The sequence below is a fragment of the Trachurus japonicus genome, chromosome 16 (genome assembly GCF_045865225.1).
Source record: "Trachurus japonicus isolate A0001 chromosome 16, Traja_1.0".
Taxonomy (NCBI): Eukaryota; Metazoa; Chordata; class Actinopteri; order Carangiformes; family Carangidae; genus Trachurus; species Trachurus japonicus.
Genome location: NC_140922.1, coordinates 6,092,378 through 6,116,909, shown reverse-complemented (window position 1 = coordinate 6,116,909; position 24,532 = coordinate 6,092,378). Strand labels below are relative to the sequence as shown.

The window sequence follows — 24,532 nt, the reverse complement described above, 5'->3', positions numbered from 1 at the left end:
GTGGGATTATAGCCAAGTGGCTAATTTCCATCCCCAGTCCCATTGGCAGGTTGATGTTAGACATAAAAAACAATGACGATAAAAAGTACAAGAGGCAGGACTAGGACAATAAAACACTTTGACATCTTACACGAAACATATATGAACGGCATACATAAACCACCAGTTAACTGACCAAAGACGGTTAAAAGAGTGGGTAAGGGGACCAAAAGATTACAGAGAAGTGAAGTGCTACAGGCGGTGGCTCGGCGGCGTTATTCCCATGACCCGCTGGGCAGCATCCGCAAAACCGAAACTAGGAAATGCTGGGCGAGCCGACCACTAAATGATAATAACAAAATAACGATAAAGACAAAACAGTATATTTATCGAAAATGGACCCATTAACAAGTGTGGGTAACGTAGATTCATCCACATTAATATGAGACTCTTTTATAACCAAACACAAACTCCTCGTTGTCCCTTTAAAGTTACTTTCTTTAAAGCCTACAGATAAGTAGAAAAGTACATTTTCATTACGGTAGCATCGAGACAGCGTATCAATGTAACCTTATCTCAGTTAACAGTATAGGGAAATCTATTTTTCCTATCATCCTGCTCTTTGTCCGTGGGTGCTTCCTTTCATCCGTCTGTGTGTCTTTGATTCCTGCTGATGTGTCCCTGTCAGGGGAGAGACGTCGGCCGCGTGTCGACAGCGAGGGAGAATAAGCGGGTCATTTGCCGGATACTATCTGACAGCCCACAGAAGGCCTGTCCGTCTCAAAGTCCAGCACAGCAGCCACCGCTGACGCTCCCCACTCAGCACTGCCGGATAATGTGACAGGACAAGACAGTGATGAGCTGAGATCGTCGCGTCGAGACCGGCTGACTTTTACAGCAGGCGACTGATAAAAGGGACAAAAACACACACTGAGTGCTATCTGTTTTGGTTGCACAGGGCTTCGTACGCCAGCCGTCTGTGATGTGGGTGTTGTGTGTGACAGAAGGAGTTAGTGTCAAACCAAAAAAAAAAAAGAAAAAGGAAAAAAGCTGGGGCTAAAATACACAACAAGGCATCTAGTAATCAATTGTGTGACATTTTTGTGTAATTCAGCTGTCTGAACTCTGTGAGGAGATCACAATCACTCTGAGGGGAGCAGTAACTCACAGTTTTATTGCCCTACAGTCTAAAATGACTATAACATAACTGCAGGGGGTGATTGATCAATTACAATAACTTGATGAGTAGCTGGATAGAGACTTCTGGCCCTGAAGGCAATATTTTGGAAAGCATTTTTTGGAATTCAAGGGCTGTCAATTATTAATTCAACTGTAAGATGGATTTGAACGCTCAGAAACATGATGTGCCTTCGTTATCCTCCATGATATTAACTGAAATACACACTACACTGCAAACATGAACAAAAGTATCACTCCAAAAAGAGGTCTGACAGGTGTTTTAATATACAATAACCCTAGAAAATATGATTCATTGATGCTTTTGTGGGTTGTTTACACCAGTAAACAAACAGGTGTGTATTTTGTTTAGTCATTTATAATTAAAACACAAAATTGTGTTTTTCCATCTATGGTGCAACATTTTCATTATGCATGTGAATATGTATATACATAATTTATGGGGTCAAACAAATTACACGCTGCGACTCAGAGGTGTAAATCTGCACTGGAGGTGTTCATTCTGGATTTTAAACCTGCACACTTTTCTAACATGCAAACCAAGCCATCACACTTCAAAGGCTGCTTTTATTCCAAAACTGAGCTGTGTGAATGAATCTGGATGTTCAGCCACTATGCTGTTGGCTGCTGGTTAGAGATGGGGAATGATCAACCATTTCGTTTTCAGAGTCTCACACTCTTAAGTCATCCCTGTAAGGTGCTGCAGCACCATTATGCAAGCTCATTTTGAAGGGCAGCTCAAGGGTATTTTCAGAAGCATGGAGGATAATGTAATGTACACCTACAACCTCTGCATAGGTTTGTCTTATGGCCATTAATTTGATGTAATTGTTAAAGAGAAATCTGTGAGGCCCACTGCAGCCTACTACAAAACAATGCACAAAAGCCAATCACAGGCGCAAATTAGAACAGAGGCAAATTCTAAATGAGGAACTTGTTGTATCTGCTACTACCAGATACATCAGAATGGTTAGCAGAGTTAGTATATTTCATTTGTTGTGTTACCTTGTGACCTGGGCCGTAAAGTATACCCCCCGAGGCGGGACGGCCCCATATTCCATATAGGCCCCGCCCATGCCTGTAAAGCCGTGTTTCCACCAAATTAAAATTATTTATTTTACCGCAACAATGGGTTCACATCATGATATATTATATTTTGAGCGTAAAAATAAAACAAATATTTAAAATAAAATAAAAAATTCTACTGGTCTATAGTTTTCTTTGTTTGATACAAGAGACTGTGGGTAAAGTAACCATGGACTCCTGTATCATTACCGATGCAGAATCAGCACCTTGACTCACTCTGCTAGCTGTGTTGTCGTCACATTGTCGTCGTCCCCCCCGGCAGCCATTAAAAAAAATATGAATATATATTTTTATTACCGCACATTTATGTTACGGTGCTGCTTGTGACACATTATTAGCGGCTATGCTACAGCAAACTCTCACTGTCTCACTGTCCGTGCTGACAACGCTTTGGTTTTATTTTGCCCCGCCTCCATTCCCATTATAGCCCAACTGATAATGATGTCTGAATCTGTTTCAATCAGACCGTAATTGGTTCGCTGCAGTTCAAAGCTAGAAATACACAGCAGATAATTGAGTCACTTTGACACATGTGTCTTATATTATATATGTATAGAAAACATCATGTTAAGGTTAAAAACTATAAGTGAAAATTATATATAAAATTTCCTCAGCAGTAAACGCCATTAATGGAGCTCATAACAGAATATACCTTGAGATATTTTTTCCTCCCTTTATTTTCACTGATTATTCAAGAGTTTCATGATGATCAATTATGACTGAAGAAAAAAGCTGCATTTAGTCTCCCTACATCACATTCAGCTGGTGTGTTTAACGTCAATGTTAACAATCTATTTAAAAAAAAAATTACACCACTCTTTACACTGCCAAATCTAAAAACAGATAAAACATTGATATAATAAGACAGAAAATAATGAGCTGAAGTGAAAGACAAACTGACTGCACATTGATATACCATATCTCCACAATTAGGCAATACATTTGCAGCAGTGTGTGTGGCAAAGGTGTGTGTCGTACTACAGTTTCAAGTGTGACTTGTGTGTGAGACTGCAGAGAGCATTACAGTACCTATCCTACAGACACTTGTGTTATAATGTATTATATACAATGTAAGCTATATTTAAAACGTGTGTATGACTGAGGCATGGAGTGTTTATAGTGGATGTTCTTTTCACAGGCTCCATAATGTACTTAAAATACACATTGTTATCCATCAAAATACATACATACATATGACCGGTCAATGAGGGCGCCACTGGTGAGGTCTAAATGCTCGTTTCACAGCCGCCAGCCTCGCTTACTATTAACTAAAGTGGGATGAATGACCTGTCAAATGTAATCCTCCCCCCTATGTGTCTCACAATTACCTCCACCAGCTGACCCGGCCCGTTAGTTCATCATCAGCCGACGTCGTGGATTGTTGTCACATGGGAAGGACTTTAGGAATTAGAAAGTCAAATGTGAATGTGTGTGTGTATGTGTGGGTCTTCATTGGCTTATAATGAGTGAGAGGAGTCGTCCAGGTGTTCATAAAAAAATGAAAAAACAGACTATCATGACACAGGAGGAAGGCAACAGACCGCCATAATATTAAAACAGCAGTTTTATGCCCAGCTGTGAGATTTCCAGTAGTAAAAGACAAGAGGTAAAGCTGTGTTATAACACCTGTCACATTATCAGACAAGTCAAAGATATAATGGCATCAATAAATAAGAAAATTGAATTTGAGCCCACTGTGGGTCTTAACATTAGTGTAATCACTCATCTATCAAACGATGTAGCCTAAACTTTGTGCAAAATCCAATTTTGAGTAAATCCGGGATGAAAGTGGGGTAGTTTTCTTTTTGCATTGGATAATGCAGGCACACAAATTATCCGTCACGTTGCTCACGATTCATCAGCCAATGATATTGGATCTGTCATCCATCAATCAAACGTCTGAGAAACACACACACACACAGCTCGGTTTCGCCCCAAACATTGAATATCCCGCCCGCTCGATAACGACCAATCAAATTTGTTTTCCTTACTCGGGTAAACTCGTGGAAACTTGTAGAAGGAGGTGCGACAAACAGGACAAACGGCCATTTATGAACACCTTTAAAAAAAAGAGCATGAAGCTTTATACTTATTTTTACTAAATAGTTTAACTTACAGCTACATTTACATAAAGATACACATAGCCTCAGTGATGAGCTTGGCATACCTGACATTCTGTCAGCCATGTTGAATGCCGGGGGTTTTGGTTATAACTGGCTGCCTGTTCATTTTCCACCTCTACCATCCAAACTCATGGAGTAAAGATTGTGTTGCTGCCCACTTCAGTGACCTCTACGCACGAGCACGTTAAACTGAACACAGGTGAGGGGTTTGTCTTTCACATATTCTTGTGTCAATATAATACAGTATTTCTGGCTTTGTAACAGCCTCACAGAAAATGCAGAGAATGACACTGTAAATTGTGGCATCATGTGCACTGTAATGGGTATAATGACTTGGACAGATACACATGGCAGCAAAGACACTGTCCATAGAAAGAAGGCAAAAAGAGAGACGAGCTGCTGAGATGCCAAACGCTTCACTGAATAGGAAAATTCACACTGTCTGTGCTTTGAATGAAATTCATAAAAATCTGCTTTTTATCTTCAAACCCTTCAAGGTTTTAACTGAGTTACTAAATATCGACTTGATCTTTCTCAAACTTTATGCTTCCTTCTTTAAAGCCTCTGGGGAAAAGTCTGTTTCCACTCCATGATTATTCTTGTTTATCTGCTTTTTTCTCCTCTGGGCGTAGGCTTTTAAAACTGAAGGAAATCTCTTGTACTTAAAGCTCAGAAAGTAAGTGTATTCAGCTCCTCGGCTAAAGTGTAGTGTTTCGGTTTATTCCTCAAGTGCGAGTTGTTAACACAGAAAAACAGTGCAAGACACCGAGACAGTGAAATTAGATGTGTTGGTTTCACATGTTTCATTACTTTTTTAAAACCCAGGCTGCTTAGCGATGGTTATCAAAGTACAAAATTACAGAAGAGACATTCAGAAATGGAAAGGAAGGTGGAGCAGAGGCCAAATGGATGTATTTTACTGTGTGGAAGGTCGGACATTGAACTCTGTTTGTTTTCACTCTCCCTGTCATATTCTGTCTTTGTCTTTATTTCACTGTGAAAACCTCCCTCCAGCTCCAATCGCCACTTGTTTGTGTCCTTCTTTCAATGCCTTTCTCCATTTTTCTCTCACCCTGACCCCCTTTTTTCTGCACTCCTCCCCTCCCTCTCTCCCCATCTACACCACTTTCTCAGCACAGACATGGTGTTTTTTCACCAGGTATGAATGTTCCCTCCACATTTTCCCATTGCTCTTCACCGCTGACCCCTCTCACACCACTAGGCCCCATCAGGATGAAATATTGAACCAGCAGAGCTCCCTCAAGGCATTTGGCAGCCTCACACTCTGTCCCCTGTCCAGCTGAGATGAAAGATAAAAATGTAACACTGCCGCCCCCCCCCCCCCCTTTCACCAGGTCGTCCAATAACCTTAAAGCATCTCAACACCTTCAAAATGTTTCTAACTGTCAGCTCTTGCAATGCTACAAATGGATAAAGTGCAACAAAATGAACTATTTCAAGCAATTATCCATCATATTTGAACTTATGTAGCCTATGTATCTGTCCAGTGTATCAAAGCTGCATCAATAACAAAAGTCCAGGGTCAAATAGAACTTAGATGTTTTATAGGAGCCAGTTCTGAACAAACTGAGGTGAGAATCTGAGGTGATACTACTTCCAACTTTGTTCAAAATGCATTTTTCATTCTTTCATTTTTTCCAAATAAAACATTGCTCACGTATCATACACTGTTTTGTGCAAGCCAGCCAACCACTGTGTGCATTGCCATGAAATCTGAAACAGGTATCCATGGTGACCAACAGATATCCACAACTAGCTTTTGGAGATTCTCTGTCTTTCGCACAAACCATGAGGTTGACAATTGTGATTTTCAGTCAAATTTGTCAAGAACTATTTGTTGAAGTGTCACAAAACTTTGTATAAATTGTATAAATTATACTTAGACAATACTGGCTATTGTCAGGACAAACTTGTCAAGAATATTTGTCGAGAAATTGGCCCGTCACTCTACAATGGCTATCTTAATGACAACTTGTCTTCCAGTGAAGTTCTAAGCAGCCAAATGTGTAGGGGCTAGTCAGATACATTTCCCCCACTGCCTCTAGGTGGCGACTTGTGTTGGGGTATTACAAGCAAACACACCTGTATCATCTGTAAAGGTGTAGAGTTTTAGAGTAAGCAGCCTAACTGGTGACAGTGCAGATAGCCAGTGGAGGATGCTAACTCTGCTAACTCTCCTGATCATGAGTGAGACTTCAGCAGAAAGAGTAAAGGATACCAAAACTTGAACAGTAGGAACCTGTTACAGCCCCACCCACATTAGTTGACTGGCAGGTGATCAGCACAACAGTACTGCTTAAGTTGTCAGCTAAAGAAAAACTGAAACACCATATTTCTGGGTATATTATAGTCATGGAATACTTTATTTCTGATAATGTTAATTTGCTTAAAACATGTGCTTGACTTTAAGCATGTGGCTTAACAAGCTTAGTAAAGGTGCACTGTCAGGACTCTGAGCCTTTTTGCATATAAAGTACCGACCACTGGTGCAGTGAAACCCAAGTTTGATGGTGTTTTTTTTTTGTTTTTTTTTTGCAAAATTCCTTCACTGGCAAATTTCTAATCCATCATTCTATCAAACGGCTTCGTCTACACCCACAGGATGGAGAGGAGTGTCTCACTCATGACAGGGTTCAATAAAAACTAAGATTAAACGATTTATCTTCTCATAATATTCCACCATGAATATCAAACAAGGCTGATTCGGTGGTAATGAGAGAGGAGCCCACAGACCATGGCCATCTATTGGATTTCCAAAATCAATGCACTGGGATAGAAAAATGCATGAGCCACCTGCTAACACAGAATCTTAACAATGCAACAAACGCACCGTATCCCCTGTAACTCCCCTCATAGGCTCCTGGGGCTTCAAGTTTCTAATCCTGCTTTCACTGATGCTGGTATTCTTCTGCTTAATGAAGAGGACGTTTGCTGAGCAAGCACAGTCCTAATCAACGCTCCCTGCTTCTCATTTATTTAGCTATACATATTTACACACGTTATCTGCTATAGTAACGCCCTCACTGTTAAGTACAGACCATCACTCATGAGTTGTATTTGTGGGGTCTCCCTTGTGGCTATGTGCTTTCCTCAAAACTGCAACACAATGACAGTTATTACATTTTCTCTACATAGACTTTCCAATGTGACACAGGAATTCAAACCACTAACTTTCAGCACAGTTTCTTCAACTCCGAGTTTTGCGGCATGAATGATTTACCGCTGACCCTAGCTTGAGTTCTCTTGGCGCACAGGGGACGCATTTATATAAGCAGACAAAGAGAAAACACTGTTCATATGAGAAATCTTCTCAGAGGGAAACCGTCACTACAGGCAAACTGGGTGTGTCCGAAGACTCGTACCACTGGCACGCGGCTGCGTGAGCCACAGGCTCCCTCATCAAAATAGTGATTTAGTCCCAGGAGTCTGTCACTCCCATAAATCCCTGGGTCAGCCTCGTCTCTGTGCAAAAAGACACCGCGGAATTCTCCCTCTGGGACTGGTGTGTTTTTCATTATGGCAACAATGGTGTTGCAGGTGCAAATGGCTCGCACTCGCTCTCCAGCTGGTTCTGCTTTGACGATGAAACATGGTACAGTCCGTAGCCCGACCCAACGCACGCACACGCAGTGGAAGAGATTACCGACGGGCGGATGCCAGAGAAGCAGCATGTTCGGCTCTGGGAAACTTTAGAAATAGTCTCTGAGTGTAACAGCGCTCCACTTACCAACGTTCATATGTTTGGAATGTGCAGGTTGTTATAGTTTCATTGATATAAACATATCTTGGAGGCAGAAACTGGGTAAGTAAGATCAGACCCTGGCCTCCAGCGACACAGGCTGTTAACGTGAGAGGAAGAAGATAATACAGCGGAGCCAGTGCTCCTCTTCAAAGCTGATATAATTTAATCGGGCCGTATAAAAGAACTCAGGTTATCTGGTGAACTTCCAAGCTCTGCATGTCCAAATTTAACCCAGACGTGCTATTTATTTAGGTCACTGGTTCCCAGACTTTTTGGTTTGTGGCCATTTTAAGCAAAGCAGTGTTGACTCAAGATCCTCTGTCACAGGCTGCATGTGAGCTGTGAGCACTTAAACCCAAAGTGATGTTCCCACCTCTGATTGTTTTATTGAATACTTTATAGAGACCTGAACAGTTTGCACTATGTGGTATTTCTGTCAAAAGATGAGAAAGGTTAGAAATGGCATAAAAATGTGAAGACAAAAGTTGTCGTGCAAAAATTATGGTGGTCCAAAGGGGTCAGTATTTGAGGATTATTAACCTATTTACTAAAATAAGGGATGCCCCAGCAGCTCACATGGTGGAGTGTGTACCACAGAGGCTTTAAAGTCATTAGGGCAGTCATGGGTTTGAATCCAGCCCACAGTGCTTTGCTGCATGTCATCCACTTAAAAAAAGAAAGAAAAAACGACTAAAATCGACTCATAGTTTACTCATCATAAAAATTTAATTTATCATCCATTTCCATTTGACTCAACATTCATGTCCCTTCATTGTAATGTAATGACAATGGCAGCTTTAGACCTTCACATGTGTCCAGCCGCTGTGACAGCTGCTTCCAGATTTGGCTATTTAGCTCCTGTTAGCTAGCCAACTAGCTGCTTCGCTAAAGAAAAACAATACACACACTCAGTAACTATGACGATTACGTTTCAGCAGTAAATGTTATCTTTCGTCCCCCAGAGAACCACAGATGTTTCTGTAATAACTCTAATATCATTTGGTGTGTTATCCACTCCAACTGAAGATCCTTCACTATTGTGATCACAGGAAACAAAACCAATGTCAAGCACTTTCACAGATTCCAGATGGATCCATATCTCACAGTGAAGTGCTACATGCCGCTTTTAATTGCAGTTTCAGAAGAGTGAGGTAAGTAGACTGTTGTGCAACACTCTGAGCATCTCCATCATACATCATCTCAACCAAGCTTTGTCAGCATCATGATAATCTGCTCAACATTTGTTGTCTCGCATGCAACGGCTGAAAAGACTACGTATTTAACGCACTCTGGCTTTTTCCGTCAGTTTTACGCCAGCTGATCAGTTTTAAATGAACCAGTCACACAATGAAGTGACAGTTTAAATTAACCTCAAACCTCATACCCATCATCAAGATCCAATGCTTTTCCTGTTGTTTACAAAACCCAGTGAGTCACTATGAGCACAGTTCCCTCACAAACCTAAATCTAAAACACTCTGCTCGCTCTTAATTGCTATACGCACATTCTTGATTTCGCAAATTGAGTAGTATTGCCTCTTTTAAGATGACCAGATGGGCAGTTAAAGCTGCCATATTTTTGTTATTGCCTTTAAGAACCCCACGTGCATGGCAGCGCTATCGGATAAGCAAAAACAGATTGCTCCGGCCTTCCATTTTCCTCTTAACATCCAAGGCTCCGATGTGCAGAGAGCACACTGAATCACAGGAGGGAGGCGAATATACATCACTGTCCCTCCGTTCAAACACCTGTGTTCATCAGTTATCACACCATGGTTTGACATTTCATCGCGTTTAAGCACCCAGAGGAGGTTTGGAGTTGTTAGGCCGACTGCAGTGAACAGCACCAGCAGGTAACTCAGACGAGGAGGAGACACTGGACTACAGCATCAGCTGGCTTCGCCTGAAAAGCTGGCACTAAGCACCTCCATAAAAAATCATCTTGAGCTCCCCACTATTATCTCTGCATTCCACCGGAGAGAGAGCGGTGAGCTGGCAGCTATCCAGAGAGTGAAATATTATCGTGGGAGAACATATCAAGACGAGTCCCCGCCAACATAAAGCTTCCACTCAGTTCAGGGGGTTAAAAAGCCCCAGAGCACGAGCTAAATGATAACGGCCGCTGTGCTGCGCATTAGACAGATATGCACTCTCCACCCCGGCAGGTGTGACTCGCTGGAAGGAGGGTGGCTGGCACGGCGGTGGTCCCGCGCTGGCTCTGGAGCTTTGATCATTCCCCGTCGTTTTGTGGGGTTGCATGCTCCCCTCAGGAGTACAGTTTATGGAGTCCATTAGATGTTTATGGGACATGTGTAAATCAAATGAGAGTCTGCAAAACAGCCATGACTCACCCTTTGTTCTTTCTCATTTTTATCATCATACAGCGCATGCTTTGCACAGTCATTTGTCATTTCAAAGTCAACAATAAAAAAAAAGAAAGGAAAAGGGTAAAGCTGATAGAGCGGGAATGAGAGCTGGTTCCACAAAGACCATTGTAAATTTCTGTTTTGAAGAAAATCGTTTAATGAAACCCTTAAGTCTATAAGACTATATATATCCATGACTATACGCAGGTAGCTTGCCAAAGAGGTTTGGGGGCATGAAGCCTGAAAAAATGTTTGTTTCCCTGCTCAACACATGTGCAGTTTAAGATGTTTAGAGGGAAAATTTGGGATGAAAACAGCTTTAAAGTGGGTTGTAGTATAAACGATGTGTGGAGCAGTAATGCATGAGAATCAGAAGAAATGCTGCAATAAATGATCCACACACTACAATCTAGGAGCTGCGTCTCAGTCAGTGTATAACGTAAGCAGAATGGGCTTTATACTATAATGAGACTTTAATTACACTAGGTTTGTTAAATTGGGCCTATAGCTTCCACTGTAATCACCAGAGAACATATATCTCAGTGGTAATTAGTCCTACGTTGTTTGAATGTGATCAGGTCGGTGTTGAACAGCACAGGGACATAAAACTAATCCTGGTCACAGTGAACAGGACCGGCCCTTCCTCTCTCGTCTTCGTCTCTCAGTCTCCACATCTCCTCTCTTCCACACTCAGTCAGTGAGGAGCATAACACAGGGTCAATTGATATTTATATGCAAATATAACGGTCATAACCTTGTAATAAAAATAAAAATACACAGGGGTAGCCTACTTTAATATGCATTCCAATGCTTTTCACAAACTGAACTGAAAGACAAATATTTTACACAAAGTTTATTCGTCTGATATGTGGATGAGTGGAATTATAGTGATGTGAGTTAATGTAGTCGAGTGAAATGACGACATGGTCGACCAGTCATTGGTGTCATGATGTCTGAGGATAAAAGGAACTGAACTACAAACAGGCAACTTGTTAAATCCTCTGGACATCAACAAAAGTATTAGTAGTGAGATCATCATGTTGTGCTAACCAGTGTTGGGCCTGAACGCGTTCAATGAAGGATCGTTCATGAACTTGTTCATATTTTGGGCGAACGTGAACTGAACGTACTGTATTTTGGCTTGATGAACGTTCGGCGCTCTCTCACAGTATAACTTCGTTCGAGAGTGTGCCAGATTTCCATAGAGCCTTCCAGGAGAAACCCCAGCTAAAACACACCGTAAACAGGCCTTAATATGTAGCGGAAAACCACCCAATCTGGCAACACCAGCCACCACAGTGTCACACTGCCACATGCATCATCAAAAAAACAAAAACTGGGGAAATGCCAGTATTCTGAGGGCTGTCCCCTCAATGCTAATGTATAAGGATTCAAACTGAACTGAACTAGTTCATTTTAAAATTTGTGCACTGAACTTTGAACTAGTTCATGTAGAAAGTGAACTTTCCTGAAACTGATGCTAAACAATCAGTTACAAGTGATGCACGACAGCAGCTATGAAATCTGGCAACGTAACACTTGTTATTAGGGCTGTCAAAGTTAACACATTACATTACATTGCAACGCATTCATGCTAATTGCATTTAATGGCAGTTTTGCCTGGTATATGAATCAGCTGCTGGTGTTACACTGACATCAGTGGTCTATTGGATTTTAAAACCACAGAGGCTGTTGCACATTTTGAGGATTTGTTTGAACAGTGAGCCGGAGGACACATGTGTTCCTAAACAGCGTGAGCTCCTTTAAGTCAGGTTGACATGTTGACGAAGTACAAAACCTGCACTGAGCCTGGGTAGAACTGTCTTCGTCCTGTTTGCTCATTGAGCTGTCCGGAGAAGGAGCTAACGGTGGAGAGAAGCCACAGCCTGAGGTTCTGGAGATGTTGGTGAGTTGTAGACGTTCAGTCTTTCTACACGGACGAGGAGACTCATGGCTTTCCTCTGTTTAGAACTGACTCGCAAATGATAGAAGAGCTTTTACCACTCAGATGAATCTGTCATGTTGTTATTTAACAAATCTTTTAATGCCCAATGCAGTGAAGCCTTTGAGGGGACATTTGCATAAAGCAGCATATTTGTCCATAAATAAACATTTGGAAATTATCCCTCAAGGTAGGTTGTCAACAAATTAAAATGATGTGATTAAATCTTTTAAGCGGTTGACAGCCTTAATTGTTATTTGCATAAGCTGACTGTACGGCTGCATCAGCCTCGTCTGTCGCTACATTCGTGGCCATTCGTCTTCCGCTGTGGATTTAGCTCTGTAGCTAGCTCTTTATGTTGGCGGACAATGTCTCCGGTTCTTAATGCTGCCTACAAATCTCCAAAGATGGTTTCTCTGGGAAGCAGCGGTGAATGAGCACACCGGGCCTTAGAGCTGAATAACTGAACAAGCCTGAAATGTGATATAGCGAATCTTCAGAGGTCAGAGTAGCTTGGTAGCGTTCCAACTATCAGTCACCTAACGATGCCGACGCAGGAAATTAACTGCACTTTAACTCCCCGTGCCCCGAGAGCACTGAAGAACTCCTCTGACTCGGTGTGTTATGTGCTCTGTCAAAGAGCACATTTCCATTACAGCCGCTGATGCTAACGTTGACTTAGCGAGGGTGGGTACACATTGAAATGGACTGTGATGCCGTCGCGGGTGCAGACAGAGGCCTGTGTGTCACCGCTGCCGCCAGACTACAAAGTAATTTCCCGGCGCGCAGATCTGCACACAGAATCAATAAATCACATTCCTGATTACTCTGCAGGGGGAAATGGAGTTTGTATTGTTTCTCCAAGACAGATGTAGGCTCCAGGCAAGATAGATCTTATTTTCAGAGCCAAAGAAAGACAACACAAACACACACATTCGCGCACACACTCTCAGCCCTCACACTCCCTTAAACTGAAATCCGCCCCCCCCACCACCCCACCTCCCCACCCCTCAACTCCTTCCCTTTCACTTTTCTCTTTCATTACACTCCATTTCTGTTGAGCCCCCCACCCCCCTCCCTCCTTTTCTTCTCCGGTTTGCTCCATTTCTTTCAAGGTGGCAATTTCAATAACTCCTCTGCGATTGAATCAATTGAAAGTTGCAGAGCAATCCCGAAAAGTTCTTCCAGAGCTCACTTTCTGTTTCTCTTACCGAAGACTGGCCTCTCAGCCGCCGAGTAACTATGTGTCATTTTGTCTCAACAGCAACACGTCCTGACACAAATGTAGGAATTAGCCAATCAGAGCCGCCGTCTGAAAGGGTGGAAAAAAATGGTGCAGGGATCAAATTTGATCATTCTCACTTCACCAAACAGCCATTAGAGGGTGGAATGAAACGTGGCGTCTCGTTCGCCGCCTTTATCACCTTTGTTTAAGCTGCTCAGAGTCCTTACTCCGACCCTGGAGTGTCACAAATCAAACAACTGGATTTCTTCCTTGATTACATGAAAACACATGAGAACTGTTTCACTGGACAAAGCCAGAAATTTTGATTGCACACAATATGTCTTTTATTAACTTCATCTAGATGATGTCGCTGATATATTCATCAACAGGGCAACCACACCGGATTTTGGTACAAACACAAAAGAAGTCATCAATGTGGATGAAATATTCCATTATTTGCCAACAGTGTGATGTCTGCAATGTCAATTTCAAAGCCAAACATGTGGACATGGAGGAGAAAAAAAAGGAAAAAAAAGCTAATTTGCACTCATGAATTAATAAACTTGATGTAAAATAAACAGGTCGTGGGAAATGTAATTGGACTGTAATCCAGTTCTAACTCTGGATGGAGATGTGTAAGTGGATACACTTCAGATTTTGTCCGTCAAACAACGTTTTATTGACTTTGTCATCGTTGGCATTAAACAGCCTTGAACATGTTAAAATGTTATTATCATTTAATTCATCATGTTTGGTTCATTTCTGTGCATGAATTATTTATTCAAGAGCACAAATTAAGTCACACAAGAGCACAGAAATAAATAAAGCCAAGAACACAATCAGTCATTTGTGTGCATGATTTATTATTGTAGTTAGTTTGCTTTGCTTTTCCTCAAGGAGACCAGCTGCACTCTGTCAGCTTTTGGCCAAAAACCGGTGAGTTCAATACAGAAAAGTAAAACAATAGATAGATAGATAGATAGATAGATAGATAGATAGATAGATAGATAGATAGATAGATAGATAGATAGATAGATAGATAGATAGATAGATAGATAGATAGATAGATAGATAGATAGATAGATCATGTTCTTCTGCTCTGACCTACAACAACATCTCCTTGTTTGTGTGAAAGCTCCCTCTGAACTGGAGCCTCCTGAAAGACCTGTCCTCCACTTACATGCATTAAGTCATTTTTTTATGACCCACAGCCACATTTTTCTGTTACATTTCCTTGTATTACGCCCCACTCGGGAGAAAAAGAAACAGAACGAAACAGAAGACAAACATTTTTTTTTCCTTCCCTCCGGCTAAAGAACTTCCTGATTGTGTCAGTCAAACGGTCCAGAACAAGATTGCGCAAAGACTCAACAAGAGACTTTTGGTTTTACTGCCATTTAATGCAGGTGTGAAACGCACATGCACACACAAGGACGGACACACACACACACACACACACACACACACACACACACACACACACACACACACCAACCATTCTCTATTTCCTTTTGTGCTGCCCACAAAAAAATGAGTGTTTCCAGGATGAGGTGTGCTCTAACTGCCGCAGCGCGATGATGGAATAACTGTCATCATCATCTATAGGATCATTTGTATTTCTTTTTTTTTTTTTTTTTTTTTTTTTTTAATACAGGAGCATAAATGTTTATTGAGCCCTGGAGTCAAGTAAGCAAACGTGACCTCATCCGAGCAGATAGAAGTGTGTGCTTTCAGTGGGAGTACAGATGGAAACTAGCTTCAGCTTGATCTGTAAATCACAACGTCTGCTGCACTCAATCGAACAGCTGTTTGGTTTCTGTGCACAATTATAATCAGATCTGCAGCTTCTAATAAACTGCTCGAGTGAAGCCGCTCCGCTCATACGCGGAGGTGGAAAGTACTCTTTTTTTTTTCAGTTAGAGAAAGTTTTCACAGATTTTACCTCAGAATTATTTCAGTATTTCCATCGGTGCAGCTTCGTCAAGGCAAAGACACAGTTACTTGTACCACACATTGTCATGCACAGATGATAAAAAAGATAATATCTAATTAAAGAGCGAAGATTAAATTGTTAAATAAAGGCAGAGGAGAATAAAGCAAGTTTTTTTTTTCTTTATTTAACACATTTCATCCAGTAGAATGTCATGTAGAAGCCGTGGAGATCATTTCACCCTGTTTAGTTTTAACACTGGGCACCATAAGATGACCAGTTATAAGACGTTTATATCAAACATTTAATGAAGATATTTCGGACCGAGATGATTTTTTGACTTGTAGACCATAAAAAAAACATAGGAAATTTTGGATTTATATTTCAGATGACCATGAACTAAACACATTTATTATCGTTATTGTGCACATAAATCAACATAATTTCTGTTGTATATTAAGGTGCAGTATTGTTTGTTGATGGTTTATTTTTTCATATATAATTTGGAAAATAAACTTGAATACTGGTTATATACTTCAACTTTAGTGTGGAGTACTTTTGGTTCCCACCTGCCCTTGTTTCAGGGGGACAGGTGTGGATGTGACGTCTGTAAGTGGAATAAAGATGAGTCAGCTGTCCTGCTGTGTCGGTGGTTGATGTTTGCAGAAGACAGATAAAAGAAACAGTCACCCACAGAGAGACTGGAGAAATGATGAGTGACATCACTTTGCTTCATTCCCTCCTTATTTTCTACTTGATCCAATTCATCTTTATCTCACCTCCTCTCTTTTTCCTCCTTTCAGTCCATCCTTTCCTCCACCTCTCCTCATTTCCTTCCCTCTTCTCCTCACCTGAAGGTTTTCACTTTCCACTCATTTTGTACTCAACATACTTAAGTACAATTTACTGCCAACACCGGCTTATTTTTACTCCAGTAATAAACTGACTCCAGGACTTTTCCGCTTTGGCCCAGATGTGACGGTTTCAGTTTTTCCGGCTCTCTTTATGTGATTGGTAAAACATCTTTTCCCCACCCGGTGAGCCACCCGCTGTGCGACACACACGAGAAACCCGATCGGGCCCACAAGCTGCTCCTTTTGTTGCACCCCTGAAACCAAAAACGATACGCGCCGGCGGTGAACGGGTTCTGCGGCGGTGGGCTGGTGTTGTGTGTAGGCAGCTCAACAGGCGCTAACTTGTGCATGAACTCTGCATGTGCCGTTACAACTGCTCCGCACACTGCTGGTGATTAGGAAATAAGGAGCTCCGAGGGAATAAACGACAGAAAGGGAAACAAAGAGAGGCTGAGAGAAGAGTGAGAACAGTGTGTGTGTGTGTGTGTGTATGTGAGAGAGAGACATGATTACTCTGTGTTCATCTACTATCAGCTTTCCACCATTTGGAGGCCTCCCAGTGTATTACTTTTTATCTGCAGTCTGTTAAATACAGATTAGACGGGGCAAGAGCAGGGACGCAGTATTCCTAAACTTTCTCACGAGCGTCTCCTCACAGAGACCGTCCGTCTTGCCATAGGTTATCACATCTTTTCTCTGCAATGTCCCCACGTTTTTTCCCTTCATGTGCCTTTTGCTTTTTTTTCTCACTCTTATCCAGCTGTGCTCCATATTTCAACCTCTGTTTCCAATAGATTCTGAATAGAGCTATCCACGTAATTCAAAAGGAGACGCTAAAGAAAAAAAAAACTTTTGTTCTTTTTTATCTGTCAGGGTTTTTCCTTTATTTTCCAGGAATCCTTTTTTTTATTTTTTTATTTTTTTGATGACCTTGCTGATTCGATATGCAGGAGGCCACATATTTCCTCGTAATTACTCTCTGCGTTCAAAAAAGAAAATCAATAGATCCATACCACTGTACACATGAGTCCTGGTACAGTAAGTGCACACAGGGTGAGTGCTCCATTTAAAAGGTTGTGCCTCGCTGGTTGCAAATCCAATAAGGTCTATGTAGCCACATGCTACCGTTGCATCTCAGAAAGCAATTTCCACCAGTTATCAATAGCCAATTAGAGAGTTTGTCTCTGAAATGTGACACCACCGTATTAAAAATATAATGGCTCTTAAAGAATAACTTCAATTTTTGAAAATGATGGAACATTTTCCATTTAAAACGTAACCATATATAAATACTATAACTGAAATATAATAATGTATAGACAGTGTGCCATAACAGCAAAGGCTCTGAGGGGATCAAACACATCGACCAGGAGTCGGTGGGCAGCCAGAGAAAGAGCAAGAAGCACATTCAGCAAAACTGAGCTCGAGTCAGTTTCATACATGTAGAACAAATTTGTCACAGATTTGTTCCAGGGGTTTTTACAATCAGCACCATCAGCATCACATTTAGATTTACTGATTTATTCACACTGACAGATGCACACTCTTTTTTAATTACATGATGATGGGGACCATAATTGGAGCCTGGACCGTCCTCACAGGGAGCGTTTGTCTTCAGACTTGAATTTGAGAAATATTACATTTTTGTGTCACAGTCAACTGTCAGCGACTGTGAGTTGGTGAACGTATGAAAAGCAAGGCCTGCGCTGCAGATTGATTCTGTCAGGGAAACATCAATTTGTAACAATTAAAGCACTAATGTTCCAAGTCAACAGTGAATTTTTTCGGTATTGAAGGCCACAATTGTTCCCTGACAGTGCTTTCCATAAAATGTATTGGTAATGGTCTATGAGTCCCTAAAGCTGTTCAACGCAGTTTCCTGGATGCTAATAATGTTACTTAGTCCTAGTTGTAGAGAAAGTAGGAAATAAGAAATGTTGCTGTAAGAAAGATATGTTGGAAGCTGCTGCTGTCGTGCATGTTGAACTGGCTTTCATGTAGACAAATGTCACATTTCTGCATGTTAAGCTAATGTTACGCACCCTCTGTTTTTCCATTGACGGTATAAAACTGGATTGTGACATTATTTCAAATGCATCTTAGTTGGATTGGACTCCTAGAGGTATAACATCAGGCTCTAATGTCTTGAACACAAAAAAATAAAAAGGTTTTATTTCAATTTAGCAAAACTTTACGAAAAAATGTGTGCTGACGACATTTCAGTTTTTCAAAATTCATGTGTTTCCATTACTCTTTTTTTTTTCAAACTGCACATCAAGCAGGTTAATGGAAACACACTCACTGCTTCTATTTTCTCCATAATTACCACACATTTCCATATTTTGTTTTCCAATAAATGTCATAGAAATGTTGTGCAACTGACTCTCAACAGCTTTTAAAGAAGGCAGCAATATTTGAACTGATTTCCAAAATTTCTGCAGTTGAACTTTTGCTTCCCTCAGATGATGCACAACATATCGCACAGTCAGTCTTATGAAGACGAAGTGATGTATAGTAACTCTTCATTTTCCACAGCTACTGCACTATCAAACATGTTTTGCAAATTTCTCCTTGATTGACCCCAGAGTTCCTGGTGCAGATGCACCATTTTAAGCTGTTTACGTAAAAAAAAACAATTCACTTCCAGCAGGATGTCCAATGCACCAACACCAACTCTGCATTTAAAACTTAATTCTTGTTCCAGCACCACTGTGCAAGACACTAGTTGCCAACATGTTCTGTGGCAAAGTATGTTTGTGTTTGAGTTAAAAAAGAAACAGATGTGGGCAATAACAAGGAGATGAGTTGTGCTCTGCAGCCAAATTCCTCAAATAACCTGTTCTGAGTTCATGAGTTTTTGTTTTAGCCTAAAGACAGACCAGTCAGGAAATCACCCAGACAAAGCTGAACATGCAACCCTCTATCTGCAGACTAAATGCACTGTCAGATAATCTAACATTTCTGAGCTTCTCTGGGTTTTTTTTTTTTTTTTTGCAGAGAAACGACATGCACTCTGCAACAGAAACACACTGAAGTTGTCAGGGATCAACCGATAATATTTTCAATCTTCCACCAACTGAATAAATGTTTGCATAAGAAAACACACATTTCCTCCTCAGACAGATTTACTCCTCTTAAGAAGACTGTCAGCATCATTAAATGTATTCTTCTCATTTTCAAAGTCCTCCCTTAAAGCTTTAAGAGCATCACAGCAATTAAGTGCTTCATGGGTAATTATAAGAGAGCGAGCATTTTGTAAAAAGACAGATGCCATGAACTTGACTAAATGAGGTTGCGGACAGTCGGGCCTCGTTGTGTCAAAGCTAAAGTCTTCATAATGTGGTTCTGAGTCAGTAATTACAGCTTTAAATAAAGATCTGTGCAAGTGGAAGTCAGATATATAATATCAGAGCTATAACATTAACATCTTCATCTCCAAACACCAAAGCGAGGTTGAAACAGCAGAAGAAAGCAAAGCAGAGAAGGTAAGGAGACTGACCGTGTTGAATCCTGGGAAGAGGCTGACCGCCGAGGCCGCTTCCAGTGGAAAGGGAAGAAACTGCTTCATGCCCAGCGAGGTCTGGACGGTAGGCAGGGTGGGACGCACCAGGGCAGGCAAGAGGCCATTTTGACATGTGTTACCTGTAGGAGGGAGAGCAAAGGCAACATGTTGAACTGCAGTCAGTCACAGGGACGGACGCTTCAGCCAAAAGCCTCCAGTTTGCATCCAAGAAAACCTTCGAAAAGTGTGTGTGTGTCTGTGTGTTTGTGTGTAGTCAGAGCAGCCTGTGTCACAACGTACAACATCTCGTTTGTGTGTAAGTGTTGTGTTTAACTATTTAGCACCTGAAGTACTGAGGCAGCCAAGGCTCACATTCCTTACTGTAATTCCAGAGCTGACCGTGCAAGTTGATTTGATTTAAATTAATGCCAGGAGTCAAAAGTATTTTTGGCCCTTTGTAGAGTGAGCTGTAACTCATGTGATAGCACAGAAATCCCCCAAATCTCCAGTCTGTGTGGCTTTAAAGGACCAGTGTGTGGGATTTCAGGAAATGTAAAATGCATAATTATGTTTCATTAGTGTGTAGTCACCTGAAACTAAGAACTGTGTTTTCATTATCTTAGGGCGCACTCACACTAGGGCCAGTTGATCCGTGCCGTGCTGAAGCCCGAATGCCCCCCCTCCCCTGTCCCACGCTGGCCCGCACTCACACTACCTCGAACCCAAGCGTGCTCAAGCACGGTTGCCTCCGACACAAACGTCATCACATTGATATACCAACACGGCGGATGCGCTCTGACTGCTGAAAGAACGGCGCTTTGACCGGTTGTCATGGTTATCTTGAAGTTTAATCAAAGCGACGTTAACTAGCGTTGTTTACGTCGCGACGTAATCGTTAAGTGACTGTTGTTTACATGCGGCTGTAGACACGTGGTGGAGAACGAACCCGCAGCGCATTACGTGTGCGCATTCCTGGCCAAGCGTACCGTGCCCAAGCACACCTCTCCCAACCGTGCCGGGCCAGGGAAGTGTACCGTGCTCAGGCACGGAACGCTTGCACTCACACCAGCAATAGAATCCGGACTTTAGGGGGCAAACGTGCTTGGGCACGGTACGATTGCCTAGTGTGAGTGCGCCCTTAGACTAAACGCTTCATATCCTCTTACAAGGAGCCTGCTATGTTTCTACAGTAGCCTAGAAGGTACAAACCAAAAACTGGCTTTAGCTCTTTTGCTTTTTTTATTTTACCTGAAGCCCACCAGGTTTTTGGCTATAGACCAAAACAGTATGGGCAGCTCCATGTTGCAGACTGACTAACTGAATGACTGAGTGATAAGGTTGTGTTTCTCAATTGGTTCTAGTTCTCTCAAACAAGCAGTGTTGACAACTGTGCACCTTTGTCGTTAGATTAACTCTCAGGCTCCTTTTGACTTCAAAAAAGCATTTTAGTGACTTCTTCAACAAATCGAGAAGAGATTGACCAATATTGCCCTGCGAGTACAAAGTAGGGCTCTCCTACTGCAGACACACCTCTCCAAGCTGACATGACTGAACTCCTAACCTTCTCTTTTGAAGCATCGTAGTACAATACACTTCACAGCACCGTCCGTCGGTCTGTCTGTCTTTAACTGCTGTGTTTGGTGATGTTGTCAGAAACGCCATGGTTATAAAAGGAGGATTTTAGCAGCTGCTTAGAAATTGCCAGGAGATGAGTGCTGGTTACATGCCGTCTTAATGGGACTCGTCTCAGTCACTATTCTTTATACTTGTTCTATTATGTAAGAACAGAAAAATGTGAAGGAGAGCATCTTCACTGTGATTTCAGCTGTTGAAGTACTGTACTTTTGAGAGCAGAGCAGAAACCAGTTGACACTTGGCAGAACAAATGTACAACACAATCCAGCCACACACTTGTTTTTTTGGTCTTGTTACATGGCTTCTCACACTTCAACACTTCCTCCACCACCACCACCACCATGGTTTAAGAGAATAATCTCCGTTATTGTTAACCGGCTTGGAGATTTCCTCTGTCATCCACTGGCTGCCGTCTTGAGGATCCTCTGAATTAAATTTCCTGTAGTAATCACAATCAGATCCCAACGATGGCATGAAAACAAGTTGTCGATGCAGATGACCACTGCGTGATGCTGCCACGATGTTTATCTCTCCAAAAAAACAGATGTTCTCATTCTGAAATTTGCCGTCACAAACGGCCGATGTGGAATGAGTGCAGCAGGCACAGCGCGTCTTATGAGATGATTCAATGGCAACAGAGGCCTGGCCCACACATCTCTAGGAAAAACAAAAGTAAATACTTCACTTTTATTGTCATGTGAGCGCGCCACGCCAGCAGAGTGCTTTAAAAACCACCAATTGGAAACAGCACAGGGCTGATTTCAACACGGTGAGATCAAAAAAAAAAGAAAACGTCACAGCCTTCCAAAACATTAGGAATTAAAGAAGCCATTTCGTAAAGCTATAATGAGAACCAGAGGCATGATTTTTTTTTGTTTTTTTTATCGCCGCACATTTAACAACAGTGGAACTCTGAGCCAGCTCGGTTCTAAAGTGCTGGCAGATACATACAGTATCAAACCAGCGTCATGAGACAAATAAAAACAAGGTTTGCCACGTTTGGGTCCCCAGGCTGTGGTAAGGGGTAAATAAAAAAGCTCAAGTCATAAAGAGAAGAAGAGAAAGAGGGGAAAACCACAGGCTGCCCCCCCACCCCTCCTTCTCCTCCACTCTGTCTTCTGTCTTCTCCCTCCAGTCGCCGGAGCGCTGCCATCTGTTGGAAAAAGAACACATGCCGTCTCTCATGTGGAGGCACGTCCTAGTCCCAACTTTAACAAAGCATGTCCTTCTGCGGAGGGATCATCCAACCGTGCCATCTCTCGACATGCCGGGGACTGACGTCAGCCCACAGGCACGCCTCACCTTGGGCCCGGCCAAGTCCGCTGTTCACCGCCTGGACGTGCTCGAGTCAAAACAGCCCCCCTCCTCCCCCCTGTTCGAGACCAACAGGCCTGATGTGTGAGGGATTGGTCTGCGGCGAAATGAGGAGTGACAAACCGAAAATGTGGATTTGTTTGATCGGGTCGTGTTTAGTTTGCTGATTGATAGGAGATGAAATCTGACGTGTCACCATGACTGAAGTCTGTGAGTTTTCTTCCCTGTAACGAAACACGGAGATGATTTGTTCCACCGCTGAACGAGAAATCACAATAAAGTCTTGTTTTTTCTATTGACGTTTGATGGAAGGAGCTTTTACTTCATCCAAAATAGCAACGTGCTCATTTTAGAAAATACAGGAAAGTACAGAAATAAACCTACCACTGCCGTATAATCTTTATTATTTTCATCTTTTATAACTGTTAGCTATGTATAGGCCTTACTTTAATGAGGTATGTTTTTCTATGACCATTCTGAATCTGTAAAGTAACAATCATAGAGATAAGGTACTGTAGCTTTCAAAGACTAGAATAAAATGGAATAAAGTGTAGTTTTATGTCAGTGAGCAAATGTACTTAGTTGTTCTCCATCACTTCACTTCACGCTCTGTCTGAAGCATCAGATTGAATGCTTCTAATCTCACAGGTTTGAAGTACAGGTAAATTAAGAATTAGTTTATGACACACTATTCAAATACTTTGCAGTAAAAACACTGGACTCAAAAACTAAAGCAGCAGGACCATAACGAAGCTGAACTCTGGCACAAAGGTGCTTTGAGCTGGATGTCTGCATGGCTGAGGTTGTTTCACTTCATCCTGAGGGGAACATGAATGTCACTGGTGATCAGTCCAAGACTTGTTTAGGCTGTGCACTCCAAACCTGAAATGTCAACCTCACGGTGATCGTCTGGATTCATCCTCTGTGGACAATGAATGTCAAGAATAACATTTCAGGCCTGTAAACCCAAACTTGTTCACGTAGTTGAGTCTGGATCAGAGCGTCGGGTCAAACAGCCTACAGTAACAACACTGGCCTCCACTGGCTGCTGCTGTGACGATGCTGCTAATCAGAGTTCCTGAAGAAGTGCAATATTTAGTCTCGAGGTGAAAAAGATACACGTTTTGTTCTTACACAGAGTGTGTTAACCTCCTCTGACCTTTCAACTCCTCCCTCCTGTTTCAGTTGTAAAAAATGTAGACTTTTTTCCCCCCTTGTTTTGAAATCATAATCTCACCAACATGCCCAAACACAAAAGCACATTCCAGCCTGCAGCAGGGGTTAGTGTAGCAGCTCTCCTCGGCCTGATCCTCTGTCGCCGACAGCAAAAACACAAAATATAAAGCACAGCAGGAAAATGAGCCTGTGGCAGCCGAGGTGAACTTTAACCCCGACACCTGAGCAACGCACTCGCTCCGACACTGAAGACACTCCTGCACTAAGACCGAAAAAAGACAACAACAACAACACTTCTACTACTGCAGCGGGCTCTGGCAGCAAAGCACAGATGGCATCCGTAATTATCATTTTGTTAGAAGTGTCAATATTTGAGTTGGAGTTTGGCTAAAAGATGTTAATATTTGAGTTGTGGCGACAGATTCTAAATTCTGACGCCAC

General features: G+C 41.9%; 1 protein-coding gene across 1 annotated transcript in view; it reads right to left on the bottom strand.

Moving 5' to 3' along the window:
- The window catches only part of znf385d (zinc finger protein 385D), a 101,604-nt gene that overhangs the window by 72,275 nt on the left and 4,797 nt on the right, over positions 1-24,532 (bottom strand). Inside the window, exon 2 of the mRNA XM_085803545.1 lies at positions 19,964-20,106. Coding sequence (XP_085659671.1) covers positions 19,964-20,106 — 143 coding nt within the window. The remainder of the gene's footprint in view (positions 1-19,963; positions 20,107-24,532) is intronic.